Source organism: Channa argus, chromosome 11 (genome assembly GCF_033026475.1).
Source record: "Channa argus isolate prfri chromosome 11, Channa argus male v1.0, whole genome shotgun sequence".
Lineage (NCBI taxonomy): Eukaryota > Metazoa > Chordata > Actinopteri > Anabantiformes > Channidae > Channa > Channa argus.
Genome location: NC_090207.1, coordinates 13,249,114 through 13,268,462, shown reverse-complemented (window position 1 = coordinate 13,268,462; position 19,349 = coordinate 13,249,114). Strand labels below are relative to the sequence as shown.

The window sequence follows — 19,349 nt, the reverse complement described above, 5'->3', positions numbered from 1 at the left end:
GGAGGTTAACTAATAATAAAAACAATCATTTATAGTAGGCGTAATTATTAAATGTTATAATGTTTGCAATTTCAGGTGTCCTTTACGCCCAGTGGCACAGACATGCAAATGCTGCAGCCATGTCATGCTCCTCTCAGGAGACACTTCCTGCCAGGGGTGAAGGTTGAATACAGTGTGTCCCCACGTCAAAAATCCTATCGTGTCCAAATCCACCGGATACAAGTAAAATTCTGTGCTGTTTGAAGAAAAAAAAACAATTACATTATCATTTACAACAATTACATTTTTGAACCATTTTATGTTGTTTTTTTCCTGCTCCAGATCCAGAATCAGCTGCCAGGAGCCATCTTCCCCTATGTTTTTTACCCTGTAAAACTGCCAAAGTCTATCACTATGGACTCAGGTCAGTTAATATGCCTTGTTCTGTCCTTTTTTTATCTGGCATTTTGTGCTGTGTATATGCTGTCACAATTTATAATCCAATTTGTTTTGATTTCTCTTACAGAACCAAAACCTCTAACTGATATCAGCATTGTTACCAGGGCAGCTGGACACTCTGATATTTCTCGCATCAAGTAATTGTCTTTTCCCCCAATTCTTCCAAAACACGCTTTGTTTTTGCTTTCCTATTACTCTGTTTTTCTTTGTAGTATTCAGTTTTTATTAGCCAGAAGTTTTAGTTCACTTAAAACTGTTGTTTCAGTTTTGCTGCTAAATAGTGATGGGAATGTCTGTCACCCCAGGTACTTCAAGGTGTTGATTCAAGAGATGGATCTAAAGCTTGATCTGGGCTTCCTGTATGCCATCCTAGACCTGATCACTCCTGAAAATGCCAGCATCGTGACCTCAGAACAAGAGGTCACACACACACACACACATGTCCAATAGACAGACACAGTTTAACTTTCTATCCACAGTCAGTCTGAATGTTAATTTTCCTGTATATCTGTGTGTCTTATTCCTCTAGGTCGAACTATTTGAGAAGGACATACAGTATATTAAGACAGAACTAAACCATGTCTCCTCTGCTGACACCTCTCCCATCAGCCTCTATGAGTACTTCCACATTTCCCCCATCAAGGTACGTACATGCAGTAAATACAAAACCAATATAAGCAACAAGTAAATCTAAAAAGTGATGTTTGATTAATTGAATCTCTAAGCAAAATAACACAAATAAAATAACAGAAAAACATGTTCTTAAAGCACAGGTTCAGACTCTACAGTATATTTGTTTTGATATTTGTGAATGGTTTTGTATTTGCAGCTGCACCTGAGTTTCTCTCTAAGCACAGGAGGAGAAGATGGTTTGAAAGAGAAAAGAGATACAGAGCTCATCCCTGTCCAGTCCCTCAATCTGCTGCTGAAGAGTATCGGAGCCACTCTTACTGACGTGCAAGATGTTGTCTTCAAGTATGAATGCACAAGAAGGCCTAAATAGATACATCACACACAGTAGCATTCATTTAATTTGGTGTCATTTGTTATTATAAGGACCCTGCAGTTTGACTATTTCTGCCTTTTCTTTCAGACTAGCCTTCTTTGAATTGAACTTTCAGTTTTGCACCACTCAGCAGTTGCAATGGGAGGTGATCAGACATTATTCTAAACAGGTAACTCGGTTGTATGATCATATTTATTGTATGCAATCTGCACTGTCAGTATGGATGTGTGCCTGATGTGACAGGTAGGGGTGTATGCATCTATGTCAAAGAGGAGATCAGTGGCAAATTATTGATCTTCCTTTTCTCCTAGTTTGCCACATGGTTTATTGATGTTAAACTCTCTAGCTGGTAGAAAATCAGCTATTGTTAGGCTCTGTGATTATCAGTATATACATATACTATATCTATATTTCAGGCTATTAAACAGATGTATGTGCTGGTGCTGGGTCTGGATGTCCTTGGAAACCCATTTGGACTGATCAGAGGACTGTCAGAGGGAGTGGAGGCCTTCTTCTATGAACCCTATCAGGTAGGAGTGCAACGCAGTTGCTGATTAGCACTAAAATATTGTATCAGCATGGTGAGATTATTTTGAATTTTTAGAAAAATAATAGTCCCAATTTTCAGTCTGTCAAAGAAGTTAACATATTGTTTGCAGCTTTTTAAGATTTTTATGATTTAAGTTTAAGATTTAGAGTCTAGAAATACATTATAAATGGGTTTGGTTTAACATTTGCATTTGTCCAACAGTCAAGACAGTGTCCAGATGTCTTCTTCATTTTTTATTAACTGTTATCTGGATTTCTACAGGGAGCCATCCAGGGGCCGGAGGAGTTTGTTGAAGGGATGGCTCTTGGGGTTAAGGCTCTTGTGGGAGGAGCTGTAGGTTAGTAAAGAATGATTCTAAACAATAAAAACTTTTAGAATGGGATCTGCTTCCATCCGTTTCTGCACATACATACACAACATACAAGTAGGAATGTATTGTTTTCCCACAAAATACCCCAAGAATGAAAATTTATTTTATACAATATAACTCGTCAAGATTCATATCTGTCTTCCAGGGGGTATAGCAGGTGCAGCCTCTAGAATAACAGGTGCCATGGCAAAGGGTGTTGCTGCAATAACTATGGATGAGGAATACCAGCAGAAGAGAAGAGAGGCAATGAACAAACAACCCAGTGGCCTTAGAGAGGGTCTGACGAGAGGCGGAAAAGGATTGGTATCTGTATGTACAACATTTAGACTTTTCACTGTTTTTTTTGTGTTTTTTTACTTCAGTGAATGCTCATCAGCAGAACCACTGGACCCTGAATTCTGCCACAATGTGATATTGTCTGTTATTTGGTAACATTGTCGTGTTTTCTATTTAGGGATTTGTCAGTGGGATCACAGGGATTGTTACCAAACCTATAAAGGGTATGTTGAGTCTGATTCCATGAAACTTCTATATTATATTTAATTACTATAAACCAATGCCCATGCAGCTACTGTTGATTCTGTCCTGTTGGTGTTAGAGGAGGTGGTTTCTGTTGAACTTTTTGGGAGATTTTCATATCAGTTTCCATAAATGTATTGATGTTTTAAAGTGGTGATTTTGCAGGAGCCCAGAAGGAGGGTGCAGCAGGCTTCTTCAAGGGTGTGGGAAAAGGACTGGTTGGTGCAGTAGCCAGACCAACAGGGGGCATTATTGACATGGCCAGCAGTACCTTCCAGGGGATCAAAAGGTATAGCTGTTTCTGTATTCCTTTAGTGCACATGTTAATGTGTTGACAACACCGGAATGTATGGTTGTATAAAGTTTAAGCAGACATTTCTGTGTCTCATCTTGTGTTTAGGGCGGCAGAGACTTCACAGGATGTAGAATCTCTTCGTCCTCCTCGTTTTATTCATGAGGATGGTGTCATTCGACCATATAAGGAGAGGGAGGGCTTCGGCAGTCAGATGCTCCAGGTAGGATAAAGATTTCTGCATCATCTGGGCTCTTAATTTAGATCCATTTTTGAATTCGCCCAGGTTTGCTGGTGTAGTTTAAATGTAGGCACATGCACACAGCTATCAGTTTCTTTATTCATTTTTCTGTTTATAGATCATTAGACAGAAGTACAGCAAGCTCAGCAAAAAACTATACATTGGCCATTATAACGTAGCTTTTAATGAAGCTTCAAAATGTTGTAATCCAGTTAACCTCTGAGCATTGAACTGTGGTTCACTGTTTTGTTCTGACGTTATCTAACAGTCCTTCAGGATGGTGGAAGTTACTTACGAGTCTCAGGTCAGAGCTACGGTGTTTACAGTAGCTATAGCAATAGTGAAGATGTCTTGTGTATGAGGTCTCCTTACATTTAGATATATTAATAAAGTGCCAAAGTAAGGTTTTTGAGCCAAAGTGAATTCCCTATTTTTTGTTGGGATTGGTGGAGGTCAGTTGTCAGTGCAGTTTCTCTCTGTAGGTACAATAGATAGTATAGATAGTAGGTAGATATGGTGACTCTAAACTTTGGCATTAGACCTACGTTATGTTCATGTGTATATTATGTTTGTAACCGAATTCTCTTTGAGCTTAATTAGTGATAACTGCAACGACTACAATTGCACTACAAAACACTGGATGCCACATGTGACGATTGTTTTTTTTTTTTGTGTAACTGGGTAAATTTGTGTTGCATACATTGTAGAGCAATTTCTGATCACATGCAACCCATATTCAAAAAAAGTTGGGATGATGCTAAATGATGATGTCTGCACTTATATAGCGCTTTTCTACCTATTGGCACTCAAAGCACTTTACACTGCTTCTTATTCACCCATTCACACTCACAATCTCACACACACACATACACCAGTGGGGGAGCTGCTATGCAGCTGGCCAACACTCACCAGGAGCAACTAAGTTGGGGTTCAGTGTCTTGCTCAAGGACACTTCAGCATGTGACCGGAGGAGCCGGGGATTGAACTAACAACTGTGAGATTGGTGAATAACCGCTCGACCTTCCTGCGCCACAGTCGCCCCCATGATGTGTAAAATATAAATGCAACACCATGCAATGATTTACAAATCTATTCAAACCATATTTTTTTAACAATAGAACATAAACAATATATCAGATGTGGAACCTGAGAAATTTTACCATTTCGTGGAAAATTTTAACTCATTAATTTGATGGCAGCAACACATCTCATAAATGTGGGAATTTGGCGTATCTGGATCCCGTTCACATATGGCTTCTTATTTGTATGATACAACTTTAACTAACATTTGTTGGCTGCACAGTGAACTGTGAACACAGATTGGGATTTCTGGAAGTGTTCCTGAGCCCATGCAGTGATGTCCAGTAGAGAATCAGGCCTGTTTTTAATGCAGTGCTGCCTGAGGGCCCGAGTTGTGACCTTTGGCCTTATCTCTTGCACGGAGATTCCTCCTGATTCTCTGACCATTTTAATGATATTATATAATGTAGATGGTGGGATCTTCAAAGCCTTTGCAATACATTGAGAGAGATTTTTGTGAAATTTTTCCACAATTTTTAGACGCTGGTTGTCACAGATTGGTGAACCTCTGCCCATCTTTGATGCCAGTTAACCTAAATAGTTGTCAAATGCTCCACCATTTTTTTTTATTCGCACCGCTTACTTTTCCAGCCTTTTGTTGCCCCTGTTCCATTGTTTTTGAGATGTGTTGCTGCCATCAAAATCAAAATGAGCTAACATTTTGCATGAAATGGTAAAATATCTGTTTCAAAATCTGATATGTTGTTTCTGTTCTTTAGTGAATAAAATATGGTTTGATGAGATTTGAAAATCATTGCATTCTGTTTTCATTTACGTTTTACACATTTTCTCAACTTCTTTTGAATTAGGGTTCCAGGGCATTTTGACTTATTGTTTGGTAACGTCATGTTTAACCTTAAAACTTGGATGCATTCACGGATTTGACCCACTCAATTATAATGACATTGAGAAAAATTAAAGAAAGGTAACTGACTGATGTAGTCAAGTGAGGTTTAAAAAAAATAACGTTTGCACGTTTGACTGTGACTGACCTCCCTTTACATCAGAGTGAGCCTGTGCCACCAGAGTAGAATCAGAAATTGGATCTCTCTGCTCTGACCTTGACTCTTCTCTTTTGTCATATCCACAGAGGAGATTGGCCTACAGTGAATGGCGTAAAACTGGCTCAGAGGATGAGCGTGATGAGGAAAGCAGCTAGAAGTGAAAGCTGTAGTGTAGCCTTGGTGTTTGTCAGTAGTGTGGGCTGCAGTTTGTTTTCTGTCTGCTGTCTGTCTGTTAGGGGGCCGCTTATTGACTATTTAAACAAACCAAAAAAAAAAGATCTTTGAGTCATTTGTTTTTAGGTGTTTTAGTGATAGAGTAACTTTGTTTTCTCTTTTATTTAACTCCATCTCTCTCTCTTTTTGCCATACCTCTTTCATATGTTTCTCTCAAGCACAAAGAAACATTATTCATATATTCATTTAGACATGTTCTGTTTTCTTCATTAATCAATGTTTCATTTATCATTCTGCTAATCACTGCCATTTTGTTCTCAATAAACTGTTCACACACAAAAAACCCTTTGTCTTTGTTTCATCCCATCTTCCTTCCCCACACCACAGCATCCACTTTCATTACAGTAACATGGCAGCTCATATTTATTTACACTTACAAGCCACTTTATTAAGTAAACCCGTTAAATTGCTTGTTAATGCAAATATCCAATCAGTGCATTTAGGTATGTAGCATGGTCAGTACAATCTGCTTCAGTTCAAAGCAGCAAGAAAACTAGAAAAATGTTGCAAGGTCTGATGAATCTCCATCACTGATGAGACATTAGCATGGAAGGATTAGAATTTGGCTTAAACATAAAGGCATGATCCACCCTGCCTTGTATCAAAAGTTCAAGCTGCTGGTGGTGGTTTAATGGTGTGAGGGATATTTTCTTGATAAACTTTGGTATCAATTGAATGTCATTTATATGCCACAGCCTACCTAAATATTGTTGCTGACAATGTCCATCCCTTTATGACCACAGTGTACCCATCTTCTCATGGCTACTTCCAGTGGGATAATTTGCCATGTCACAAATCTAAAATCGTCTCAAACTGTCTTTTTTTTTCAACATGACAATGATTTTACTGTACCAAAGTTTCTAAGGAATGTTTCCAGCAACTTGATGAATCTATGCCACACAGGCAGTTCTGATAACGAAAGGGAGGTCAAACAATATTAGCAAGGTTTACCTAATAAAATGGCCAGAAATTGGACATTAGCGATTGAAAACAACTTTTCTCTGAACATTGAAATTTGGGGATTCATGTTTCAGTTTAATTTAGAAATAGTTTTGTTGTGTATAAATATTCACCCCTTTACGTTCTTTCAGAAAATTGAGAATGGACGTTTTGCCAAGTACAGATACTTCGCTCATGCCAAGGTCAATGATTCAGACTTCCTTATGATCACCAAGAGGTGAGTTTTTTTGGTTTTGTGCACTGATATTTGAAATAAAACTTTTTTTTTTCTTTTTTTACAATGTCAGAGTTTTTATCTAACTTACTGTATACTATATCCTATACTGTACTTATCAGGTCTCAATGTTCATTTGCTCATTTTAACCCTTCGTTGTGATTTCTGCTGCAGGGGGATATTTTTCGTGACCAAAGGCACATTTGGCCAGCTGACGTGTGAATGGCAGTATCTTTTTGAAGAGTTCACCAAGGATCCCATGATTGTAGAAGGCCGGCGACTTCGCATTGAGGCCAAGGTTTGAAGTCATAATACATAAAAAAACAAACATAATTTGGCAAATTAATGCACTAAATCTTGTCGTGTTGTTTGCAGGAGAGAGTAAAATCAGTCTTCCATGCAAAGGAATTTGGGAAAATCATAAATTTCAGAACCCCTGAGATAGCCAAAGTATGTTCCAGACATTTACTTTTTATTTATCCACATCTTTATTGATGATAAATTTAAGAAATGCCAAACTGTGAGCTGTTCTATAGTCAATGATTATTCTAACTTTGGTCTTTATTTTATTTCAGTGGGTTCTCACCAAATTGGAGGATGCAATGGAGAATTTACCTAAATACTAACTCATCAAGAAGAGTGAGAAATTATAACAAAAAAAAAACAGACACAGTCTGTGTGTCAGTGCCTTTGTTCTTCACTGCATGCTTATTTTGTTTACCTATATGTGTGAGTCTCTCTGAAAACACACAACTCATGCTAGACGTTGACTGATGGTGTGTTTGTCTGGCAGTGTAAGAGTGAGTGAGTACTTTATATGTGTGCATGTTAACAGAAGTGCTATGAATAAATGGCTGATTTAAATTAATTTACCACAGACACACTCAGAAGGCACTGAACCAAATATTCTCACTCTCTTTGCTCTGATTGCACTCAATTGTGCATATGTATAATGAATTTATTTTATGAAAAACAATGCTAAGCCTTTGAGTTCACATCTTGTAATGTCTGTTTGTGTCTGAAGTGCTGGTGACATTAGAGCATTTTCAAATTCTTAAACCTGTAAGTATCCATACTATGGCTCTGTTTTCCACACATTAAGTCACTAATTTCATTCTCTCTAATTGACCATATCTGAAGTTGTATTTGGCTGCACAAACAACAATTAATGTACACTGTACTCTTGATAGAAAACAGCCTGAACAACATTAAGGTCAAATTAACTACAGTTGCTGTTGCACATTTAATGGTGAACACTGTTTATTCTAGCAGATTATGTAAAAGGGAAACTAATTTAAAAAGTTTATAATACACATTCAAAATGTGCACACTTAAAACTGTTGTTTCATTTTTTTTATACATAAGACTGTTCAGTATATAATTTAGAGACGCATGCTATTTTTATACTGTACCTATATGTAACAATCTGCTGTATATTAATCTCATACAGTATTCCATCTGTACATATGCATCTTCTCTCAAGGGTCTGTATTAAGGCATTAAAGAATTCTGTGATTTTTATGTTTTTATACCACACGTATGCAATGAATGCTGAGTCGATGAATTATACTGAGAAAGTTAAATTTAAAAGAAATGAATGCTAGTTATGAATGTTGATTATGTTTAGTCGCTGTTTACTTGACTTACATTTTAAAGGTTTGCTCTTGGTTTGAGGTACAAATGAGTTAATTATAACTAAATATTAAAGTTCTATCCATATTTATCGTCTATGTTTTGGGGGAGCAAAATATTAATAGCTGAGGCTTAATTTTCTCCCAGCTGTTTCCAAAAAAATAAAATATTTCAGTTTTCATTGCTATGTTTTATTTCTCGTATCCAGAAATTTTTAAGAACACAAATTGCACTCTTTACTATTTAACTACAATTGTTACAGGTTACATTAAATAAATATAATTTCCATTTCTCCTGAGGAAAAAAAAAACTTGCATAGGATTTCTTTAAAGCATGCCTCACATTATTTACATCTACAGTAACAAGATGAGCTCAGTGAGTGTGCTGCTTGTCCTGAGGAAAGACGGGCAGGGCAGGGAAAGGAAGGAAGAAGTGAAACATTAAGTCATTTCTACATCATATGATATCACAAAACATGGCTAATGGTAAGGTTTAACAGCTATTGCCTTTTATATTGGTTATCACTCAAAATAGACAGAAATGGGATCTAAAATGTAATAAAATAAGTAGTCTACACAATGTATTTATGATGCAATCTCACATTGTCACCTCTACTGGGTAGTTACATTCACAGCACATCTCTATATAATTTAAAAACTACATTATAAACTACAAACTGAAAAAAAAAGTTGCATTTTAGACAGCAACTGACAGATCAGCAGTTTCTCTTTTGTCATGTTCGTGTACTCTTTGGTTGGATTGTGCAGATACAGTTGGGTGCAAAAGTTTGCACTATTATTTTAAAAGTATTTTAAAAGGTCCAAAAGGGTTAAAAAAAAAAGTGTTTTCATTAACATAAGATTTTCACATTGTACAAATGTTTTTCCATCCGAAATTAAAGTCAATTTTTAAATATTTTTCAAGGGAGGAGCAAACTTTTGCACCAATGTAGTTTATTATTATTATTTTACTATACTTGTCTTTTTAAACAGTCTGATATTATTTTGTTTGCACAATTAAGTTAAGTTTGCATCCCTGCACAGTGAAGTTGCATGTAGGGGGAAGCAAACTTAACCATAAACCTAACATATCAATAATGCACATACTGTGCAGCTAGTACAGCTGTTCTTTCATCATCAAAAGTAACGAAAATGCTCAAGGAGAGAAAATTACAATAGCGCAAAAGTTTGCATCCCGCTTTATGAATTACAAATCAACCATTTCTGATTAGGAAACTTTTGTATTAGCTTGATGTGTATTAAATATGTATATGATTAAAAAAAAACTCAGACATTTCAAAATAAGGGGATACAAATTTTTCCGCCCAACTGTAATAAACCAGAAATCTTTGAATGTGTGTGTGTCTCATGTAATTCAGTTTTGGCTTTACTCGTGTCTTCCCTTCTACCCTCCTATCGTCCTCCTCCTTTTTTGTTACACCAGATTGAACTCCTTCAGGTTGTGTCTAAGGATGGTGTCTTTAACTGCCACGAAGACGAAGCGGATGTTTTCTGTGTCTGTGGCACAGGTGAAGTGAGAGTACAGCGTCTTGTCCCTGTCCGGGTTTTGTTCTTGGTACATTTTCAGGATAAACTCTTGGGCTGCTTCAATATCCTGCTGAGGGCCTGCAATTCAGGGTCATTATTATTTCACTGTGTTATCAATGAGTTTAAATTAATTGTATAATCTAAATTAATTATAATAATCTACGACCAAAAGTTGCAGCTCTTGCAGCTGAGGTGGGAAAATGTGCAAAGGCTGATTACTTATGATTGAACAGAGCATCCAAACATCTGTACACTGACATATGACCTAAGTCATACCCACATATGGATTTAAGATGATTCCTGACTAACAAACTAACAAACTAACCTGTGAATTCAGGGAAGTAGGTGACTATGTGAGAGTACATTATCTTCTCCTTGAGAATGTCGGTCTTGTTGAGGAAAAGTATGACCGATGAGCGCTGGAACCAGGGGTAGGTGATGATGGTTTTGAACAGAGCTTTGCTCTCCTCCATGCGGTTCTGAAATAAAGTGGCAGAATAGAAAGATCAAAACACATCTTAAGGGCTTAAAGTCTGCTAAGCTGCTGTTAAACTGAGTTCTCACCTCGTTGTCGCACTCAGCCAGGACCTGGTCGTACTCACTAAGTGCCACCAGGAAGATGATGGAGGTGACATTTTCAAAGCAGTGGATCCACTTCCTCCGCTCTGACCTCTGACCCCCCACATCCACCATTCTGACGTACCACAATAGTACGCTGTAAGTCACTGTACCTAACGCTGATTCTAATGTCAAATATTTGAGCTGTTAAAGACTATGTTGGTATTTTGTCTCTCACCTGAAGATGACATTCTCCATGTCAAAGGGGTACTCAATGATGCCCGTGGTCGGCACTCGGACTCTAAGGATGTCCTGAAGGTCGGGGATGTAGGAGGGCTGTGAAATCCGATCCAGGTTGGTGAGATAACTGAGATGTAAAATAGCAACAAGATTGAAGAGAAAATAACAGAATTAAATGATTTTTGTGTATATTTAAACTGATAAACATCCAAACAGGCAGTGAAATTAAGAGGCACGTGTGAAATGCATGTAGTCTGCTGTGCCCTGCGAATGTAGTGGCTACTGACATTACATTTCTGATTGTGGGATCAATAAGTCAGTTATAGAAGGGAAGAGAAATCCAAAAGGAAATCATCTGGCTACATTACAGTAGTTCCCATATTAGAAAAAAAAAGTGCATCTAACTCTCACTATTTGGTGGAGTCGGACAACTGGTACTCCCTGCGTCTGTCGTAGGACTCCTGTATTCCTCCATCGTCCCACAGACTCCTAACAGCCATTGCAAGGCTTTGATCGAACTCCTCCACCTTATCCACCTCCACCTCCAGTAATGCATTTGCATGGCTCTGTGAACATACAGACAATAGGATAAAATGTGCTACCTTCTCTTTGTGGAAACAGATCATGCATCCACCCTGTCTCTTAGAAATTACATTTATATTGTGGGGAAAATAAATAATGTCTCTTGATGATTTGGACTTTTAAAAAACCCTCTGTTTCGTTTTATTCCCAGTATAATGACATTAATTTAGTCACATATCATATAGAGACGAGCTGAGAAAAAAGTATCTCATTAATGTTTGTAGACTATAAAGCATTTTTAAAATGATAAAAATACATTAATAATTATTTATATTTCCCATAATCAACAGATTTCTACTGTATTAAGCTGGGAAAATAAGGAGATGAATACTGTGTTAATCCTGACAGAAACAAGAATGATCCATGACTCCAGGGTCAAAAATAAGTTTGCACCTAACGCAGCAGAATCAGGTGGTTTCTGTCTGTACCTGGTTCTGGGTATCACAGAAAGCTATGTTGAGTGTCTCCATGGCGCGGATCATTGCCTGCATGGACATGCAGATGTTCTGGTAGACCAGTTTGGCGTAGCTCTTCTTGTCCTCATCCGTGTATCCACCTCCATGTATAATCCGCATTTGTTTGATAAACGTGCTCTTTCCACTTTCCCCAGTACCTGTTTGATACAGCAACAGTTAAATACAACACATACAAGAGAATTTATCCCATGCTTTTTACATAATGTGGAAGGAAAGCATGTGCTGGATTTGTGGAGACAGGAATGGAGTGTTCAGGTTGAACTATGAAAAGACTGATTGCCTTAATGGATGGTGACAGACAGACTATTATATTTTATTTGTCTGCTGTTTGGAATAAATGATGGTAATATCATGGGCTATTTGTTGGCAGCATGGGTCAAGAGCTTAGAAAAAAAAATCATGTTTACAACCACAGGAGGAAAAAAATACTTTGTTATCTTAATAATTAATCAAATTATCTTAATTTTAATTATTTTAGTTTATCACACAAATCTTACAATATCTGGAACTGAACGTATTTTAAAAATACTAGTAGAGAGCCTACATTAAAAGTAAAAGCTACTTTATGTAAAAAAAGTACTTACTTTATAAGCACAATATTTTAGAATTATAGTACTCATATGTAATGTGTGACACTTCAATATACAGCATATCAAGTTATTTATATACCTATACTTGAAGTTTGAGCAGAACGATGAGACATATTTTATAAAATTGATTTCTACGTATAATGGTAATCTGCAAATTAGTGGATATGTGTACAAGGCCCTTAAATGTGTAAAGTAGAAGTATGGGGTATCGTAAAATGCCAAACGTACTGTAAACTACCAATATGAAAATGATAATGATATGACATGAAAGTGCAGTATTTGAATAAATGTCACCACTGCTCATATACATATGAGTGAGTTAAAAGTTCACTTGCAGCTTTATTGAAACACTAATCTGTCTGTTTCTTCTTGTTTCTGAGAGTCAATTTGACATAAATACTAAGTAAGCAAACTAGTGCCGGGACAACTCCTGATAGCTAACTTGTCCGTGCCGGGACACACAAGCAAACTGAGCGATTTGAATGTATATTTGACTGCCAAAAAGACGTAAATATCTGGGCACAGTAAGTGAATGAATGACATTCTTCCTGTTTCACTTAGTTTAAACTTAAGCATCAGAAATTGAGCCCATACAGAGATTAAAACCTCAGAATCCAATAGCAATCAAAAGACAGAAATTACAAGTGATACTTTTCCTGCACTATAAACGTACTGCTGTGCACTGCAAGTAGGTAAAAAACTACTGTATGTGTAGCAAAGAAGAGTAAACTTTCACTCCCACCATTTTTATGGCTGTTCACTTATTCCAACTGTGTGTGGCCACCACAACCACTTTAACATCATTAACATCATTCAGATCTTTGGCTCAATGTGGGGCTTTTAGTACAAGCTACTTTTGTGTTCAAAAGCAGAGGAAATAATCCACAATGCTGCTCTGGTGCAACTGAGAATAACGATGCCTGTGTATGATTATTTGTTTGTGTTGGGCCGTGCACGCACTTACACTCAGTTGTCAGTTTAATGGTGGAAAATACAGAAACCTGTTGTTTCAGAATGCATTCACCTTCTAATGAGGACTTGTTTATATATATTATTTATATATATTTTTCATCTAAGATCAGCTTTTCCATAATTACCTAGTTAACAAACGTCTGCTCCCCCTAGTTCCTATTAGGGCACCATCACCCTCAGACACACACAACTGCACATGAACAAACACATACATGCACACATACACATACAGTCATGCGCATGCAGTCTCTGTCATGTTCCTCTTCAGTTCTGACAGCACAAGCTCCTAACTTTCTCAGTCAAACCACATCATGCTGAATCTATTTGTTTAACAAATGTGTGTTTGTTAACAGACCTTAATATTGGAAGTTGCCATGTTTCCGTGCACGAGCCGTGAGTGTGTGTGTGTGTGTGTGTGTGTGTGTGTGTGTGTGTGTGTGTGTGTAAGACAGTGTGTGCTAAAGCGTGCTAAAGCTGTGTGATGATTCTCAGTGGAGCCTTCGGTTTTATGGGTTCCTGGCTGTTTTGCATGGCATTATGAATACTTGAGGCTTTACATCTTAGCAAACAAGGCTTAGACAAATTGTCTGCATTTGAATGTAGCTTGTTTACAAGTCAAGTTTCTTGGAGATGAGGTGGAGTTGAGCAAGACAGGAAGATAAACACTGTGATGGAGGCAAATCATGATTCTGCACGTTGTTGGTTTTACTTATTCAGAGACAGATCGTCCACCTTAAAGGACAGGTTCATAACTTTAGGTCTGTCCTGAAACAACTGTGAACACTTAAACAAGTGTTTTGCTGGAATCCTTAATATTATTAATGAATATGTAATATGTTTATTTACTGGCAATAAGAGGCTTCAACCTTGCAAATGAATCACGTATGACTCAATTAATATCATCCATCCTTTTTTAGTACAAAATTCACTTGCTTTGTTTATTTTCTTCACCTTAAAAGACAAAACATCTAACTGACTTGAACTTTTTGTAGATACATACTAAACTTAACAAAGTCAATCTGTTTAAGGCTTATATTGATTTTAGACACGCGTGAACATGTTTTTACACAGAACAAGTGTGAATGTTCCCCCATTGCTACCATTGACGGGGCTTCGGGAAGAGATCAGTCGAAGAACAGTACGAACACACACAGTGTGTTTATGTGGGCACATGACTGTTGTTTTAAGACAGAACTAAACATTCTTGAACTTGTTCATTAAATGAGGTCAGAGGTCTTTAAGTTTCACATTTCAGGTCTCAGACAGACAGTTACCATTGACTCATAATAACATATTGATGATATAAAAAGTTGGACATGAGTATATGAAGCAGCCAGTATAATGTTTAAAAATATGTAAGCCACACAAAAAGAAAAGCTACCAGCTGAATATGAACACAAAGTAATAACATAGCTCTGTTAGCGAACCACATTAAAGGACGTGGTGCATAAATTTTACTGCATTAAATGCCAATGTTTATTCTTTGAAAATGTATGAATGAATTATAAATGAATGAATGTTTGGACGTTTTTCATTGTTTGGTATCTTAAACTGGGAGTTTAAAATACCTTTTCCCAGACTTTTAAGTTGCATCATGTAGTAACAAGTATTTCAGCCCTTGCTCTATAAGTTGTGTTCATTGTCGTAGACGTTTAGTAGCACAGTAATAAAACGTTGTGTAAAACACTGTAGCTGTGCTAAAACACACGGTGTTAGAAATTCTTGTTTCTGTTGCATTTTGCCAGCAAGTGTGGTTAAAGTGGATGTTTCTGTTCAAATTGTTTTGTTTACCTGCATTTGTGTCTTTGTGCCCCTCTGCACAACTGCAGTGTGGGGTTTCGCACTGGAGGTGATGAGTGCTGAGCATACACACAGTTACAATCTGAGTGGACATGAAATCTTCATACTACAAATACAGATTTGACCACAAACACAACCTCACTTTTACACCTGCTTCCTTTTTGATGATGTGATGTATGAATGAATGTGGTGTTATAGTCTGTGAGATAAGAGCTACTATCACATGTTACACACCGTCATCCCCCTTCTTTTTGCAGCTGAAATAATAAGTGAATGTGAATGAGATGATCTTTTCTTTCGGTTTCACTCCCACGGATTCTCTCCTTGGACCTGCCTGTGACCATCCTAATAAAAATCCACTGAGATCTCAAGTCAATCTGATCTGAGAAAAACATCTCATTGTCAACGATTACAGATTACTCAAAATCTCTGTGTAACGATTCATTGGAGTTACCTGCACACGTCGTTCTAAATATTCAGCAACACATACAGTGTAGTTTGGACCAAATTATTCCTAGCAATAATTACCTCCTGTCGTCTTATTGTAAGAATTCATCTTTGTTGCCTAAATATTTAGGTTTGATAACTTAGTGATCGTTTTTTTAGTTACACCTGTTCCTGCCAACCACCTGAGTTTATCAGTTCAGCCTCTGTTTAATTCTACCACCATATTGTTTCTGTGTTCACTTTACATTCCCAGCAGCTCTTACTGGGCAGCAGAGAACTGCATCACTATACACTGCACCTCAATCTACACAATGTTCAATTATAGTGTCCGTTTCTAATTATAGTGTCTGTTATCACACCCATGATTTTGGTACAATGAGCCCAGAAAAGACTATTCAGAACAAACAAAATGGGATTTATAATGAATATTTGTAAAGCCACCGCGGCCAGCAAACTGATCCTCTCTTTGGCTAGAAAGTCCCTTTTGAGAAAGCGGTGAAGGCAAACCTACAGCCCTTATCCTGCTCAGGGATGAATTTGCATTATTTTTGCATGAGGCACGTCCGCAGCAGCTAGTTATGGCTTTCCAGCACACCTCTGACCAAGGCCTAACAGTGACTCGTGTCCCTACACTGCTACAGTAAAACAGGTGTCCAAAGCACTGACAGACGCTCTTTGGATGACATGATGCAACTCCCAGTTTCCACTTTCCCCTAATCTCTCAGCATGTTTCCAAAGTGAACAGAGATCATAGCACTGGGTTCAAACTTTAAAGTCTATCATCAAAGCTCTTAAAAAGTCCTTGAGCAAGACAGTGACCTCAAGGAGGGGAGTTTAAACTGTTTAAACATCTCCACAGGACTAGTGCAAAATAAAATGCTCGGACACTGACACTCAGCTGCACTTATATAATTGACACACTCATTCTTCTTTATTATTTCTTCCCCTTTCCCGTCTTCCTAGTTGTGACGTTATAGTTTGTCAGAGAGGACGAGAAAACGCCCACATTTCCCCTTTTGGTCATAATTCAAAACACAAAAATCCTCCAACAAGACTGTGAGAATTTATCTGGAAATTCATATGTTGTCTTCTGTATCCGTTTAGACTAGAGGGGAAGTGCCCCTGTAACACATCAACATAAATCTACCTGTATGGGATTGCTTTTAGTATTCATGTAAAAAGTAAAAACTAAACTAGTCCAGCAGAAATATGAATCAAGGATGCACAGTCATCACAGTGCGTAAAACCAATGTCACCACTACTGAGCGCAGCCACGCAAACGTTGAATGTTCGAGCTTAGTCGCCTCATCCGGAGCCTGGAAAGAGGAGTGAGGAGGAAGGAAACGCAAGGAACAGCTAGATATAAAACACATGTCTAACCACACTCGCCTCTATGGATATGACAGCCAGTCCTTTCACCTATAAAGTGTAACTTTAGTACGAAATCTTGAACATTCTAGTTTATAACGGACGCAGCTGTGTGTTTTCATCACCTGCTGTAATGCCTGCATGTCCAGGTGTGGTCAGGAAGCAGCGAAGTGCAAATTCAAAGCCATCTTTGATGACTCGCTGCCCCCCTACTATTACCACACGGGGGGGGGGGGGGGAATCGTTTATTCGTTTATCCCACATAACAGGAAAATGGCATGAATTTTTGTTTTCCAATCAGACTTTTTTATGAGCTTAGAAAAATGATCTGTGGGGAAAAGGTAAAGAATGTGCACACACTATGTGCACACAATCATTACCTCTGACACTTTCCTACTTACTCTGGGGCCACTAAGAATGGGCCAGTCTGGTTTGTTACAAACTCAGGTTACCTTTCAGACTTGATCCCGGTCAGTGATGCTCACCTAACAGCAGCAGCTTCAGCTCTCTGCGAGAGTCCTTCTTGTCCCTCCGCAACTGCTTCTCGATCTCCTCGTTGATCCTCTGGTTCTCTCTCTCTTCCGCCGATATACAACATCCAGCCATCATTCAAAGCGACCACCGCGCTCCCCAGCGAGCCCCCTGCTGTCGAAGTGGAAATCCTGTAGCCGGTGGAGACGTCTGTAGCGCTTCTTCTCCACTATCCCACCCCCCGCCCCCCCCACTCACACCGCGCGATTTCAAAAGGAAAATGCGCAAAGCATCTTTAAAAGTGATGCCTCCTTTTTCCTCTTAAGTCCTAATGGGAAAAGCAGTTTCTTGAGAAGTTAAGAGAAAGTTATCAAGAGACCTTGACCCTCTGTGATCGGGCGCTGCGTGTGGTCTGAGGCTTTAGGAGACTTGTTGAACTTTATCCAACCACCCATGAGGGCGTGGCGCCAGCTGCAAATAGAAAGGAATAAAATGGGAAGTGAACCTCCGCAGCAGACAGAGCGTGTCACTTTACACCAGACAGACGCCGGGCAGAAATAATGAGCAAAAAGTATGAATGGTGAAGCTAGGATGCTACGTAGATTTAATAACAGAAAGATTAAAGGGTGGGGGGAAGAGGTATGTCTCTTTTAGAAATCAACTGGTGCTTGTAACATGATTTTCACCTGCTCATAGCGGGTGAGGTTCAGTTTTTACGCATGGGATATGTACAACAGGTGGTAAGGGGTGGAAAACCCTCCACTGTTCAGATCGTCTACAGAGAGGAAGTTAAATGTGCGCCTTTAGTGCGTCCTCTCACACTGGCGTGTCCTTAATCAACCACTAGGGGTCAGGAAGGCAAAGTGTGAGTGAATAAAGGAGTATCTGAGTTATAACCTACTGACGAGGAACTTTACATCTTTAATACAATTGGGTTTGAAGGGGATGAAAGCCATGTAGTCAGGTTTGGTTGCAGTTAGATAATTCAACGGAGATATTAGTAAAACCGTGACACACATGAGTCTGTGAAGTGTGTTTGAGTTTAATAGATTCGTGCTTGGAATCAAGTCAAAAAAAAGATCAAATAGAAGTGAGATTAGTACATACAAGCAGACTAGTATCAAGTGATGAGAGAGGTGTTCGGAGATGTAAGGAAAGCTCACGGTTATGAAGCTACTCACAATTACAACTAATGACCCTCTAGGAATAATACATAAATGTGACTGTGGAGCTGAAATGTGTCACACACTGAGGATGTGTGAATGATAAAACACTACAGTAAGTGTGAATGTGTGTGAGCTCTGACAACGACCAGTCTTACTTATTCGCATTTTAAAAGGTGTAAATTAATTACAACGGTGGAATATGGGTTATAGCTAATCTTCACAAAACAACTAGAGGCAGTGTTTGGCTTATTATATAGCTGCTTTGTGCAGTTTGGGCTGTTTTCATGTCAACACATTGAGATTGTAGCACTCCATCAGCTTAAGGTAAAATACACCCATTTCAAATGGATAATGTGCCTTTTATCACTTCTTTTCATTGCATTGATGTACACATTCAAAGGTCACCTTTGAATGTGTACATCAATGCTCCAGATATGTATAAGCAGCACATTTCTGAGGTGTTGTTATTTTTCTTGAAGTTGTTGACTTGAATTACATTCAAAGGTTACGTCTACTGTAATACACTTCAATTATGGGGCTAGTTTCAACCAGTAAAAACCACTAAAGCCAGCTGTCCTGCCCTGTTTTCTTT

At 38.2% G+C, this 19,349-nt stretch overlaps 2 protein-coding genes across 7 annotated transcripts in view; one reads left to right on the top strand and one right to left on the bottom strand.

Moving 5' to 3' along the window:
- Positions 1-8,721, top strand: part of vps13a (vacuolar protein sorting 13 homolog A) — a 37,793-nt gene extending 29,072 nt beyond the window's left edge. For 4 of the 5 annotated variants that reach the window (XM_067520748.1, XM_067520749.1, XM_067520747.1 and 1 more), the window contains 17 exons: positions 76-222; positions 322-403; positions 506-575; positions 744-858; positions 968-1,081; positions 1,268-1,413; positions 1,532-1,613; positions 1,861-1,974; positions 2,256-2,331; positions 2,510-2,673; positions 2,819-2,864; positions 3,049-3,172; positions 3,284-3,398; positions 6,826-6,911; positions 7,083-7,206; positions 7,284-7,358; positions 7,484-8,721. In XM_067520748.1, the coding sequence (XP_067376849.1) occupies positions 76-222; positions 322-403; positions 506-575; positions 744-858; positions 968-1,081; positions 1,268-1,413; positions 1,532-1,613; positions 1,861-1,974; positions 2,256-2,331; positions 2,510-2,673; positions 2,819-2,864; positions 3,049-3,172; positions 3,284-3,398; positions 6,826-6,911; positions 7,083-7,206; positions 7,284-7,358; positions 7,484-7,534 (1,731 nt within the window). In that variant the 3' untranslated portion in view covers positions 7,535-8,721. Of the gene's footprint in view, positions 1-75; positions 223-321; positions 404-505; positions 576-743; positions 859-967; positions 1,082-1,267; positions 1,414-1,531; positions 1,614-1,860; positions 1,975-2,255; positions 2,332-2,509; positions 2,674-2,818; positions 2,865-3,048; positions 3,173-3,283; positions 3,399-5,586; positions 6,789-6,825; positions 6,912-7,082; positions 7,207-7,283; positions 7,359-7,483 lie in introns of those variants that run through there. The other variant, XM_067520751.1, reaches the window with a different exon arrangement.
- A 148-nt stretch (positions 8,722-8,869) lies between these two features.
- Positions 8,870-18,003, bottom strand: gna14a (guanine nucleotide binding protein (G protein), alpha 14a). 2 transcript variants are annotated; one of them, XM_067520760.1, is made up of 7 exons: positions 17,606-18,003; positions 11,896-12,080; positions 11,297-11,451; positions 10,884-11,012; positions 10,652-10,781; positions 10,413-10,566; positions 8,870-10,165 (listed from the first exon to the last, which is right to left on the bottom strand). In XM_067520760.1, the coding sequence occupies exons 1-7, from the start codon at positions 17,727-17,729 to the stop codon at positions 9,975-9,977; spliced, it is 1,068 nt and encodes a 355-aa protein (XP_067376861.1). In that variant the 5' UTR covers positions 17,730-18,003; the 3' UTR covers positions 8,870-9,974. The 2 variants fall into 2 exon arrangements, with proteins under 2 accessions (XP_067376861.1, XP_067376862.1); XM_067520761.1 differs by having other exon boundaries at positions 17,573-17,694.
- Positions 18,004-19,349: the final 1,346 nt, after the last annotated feature.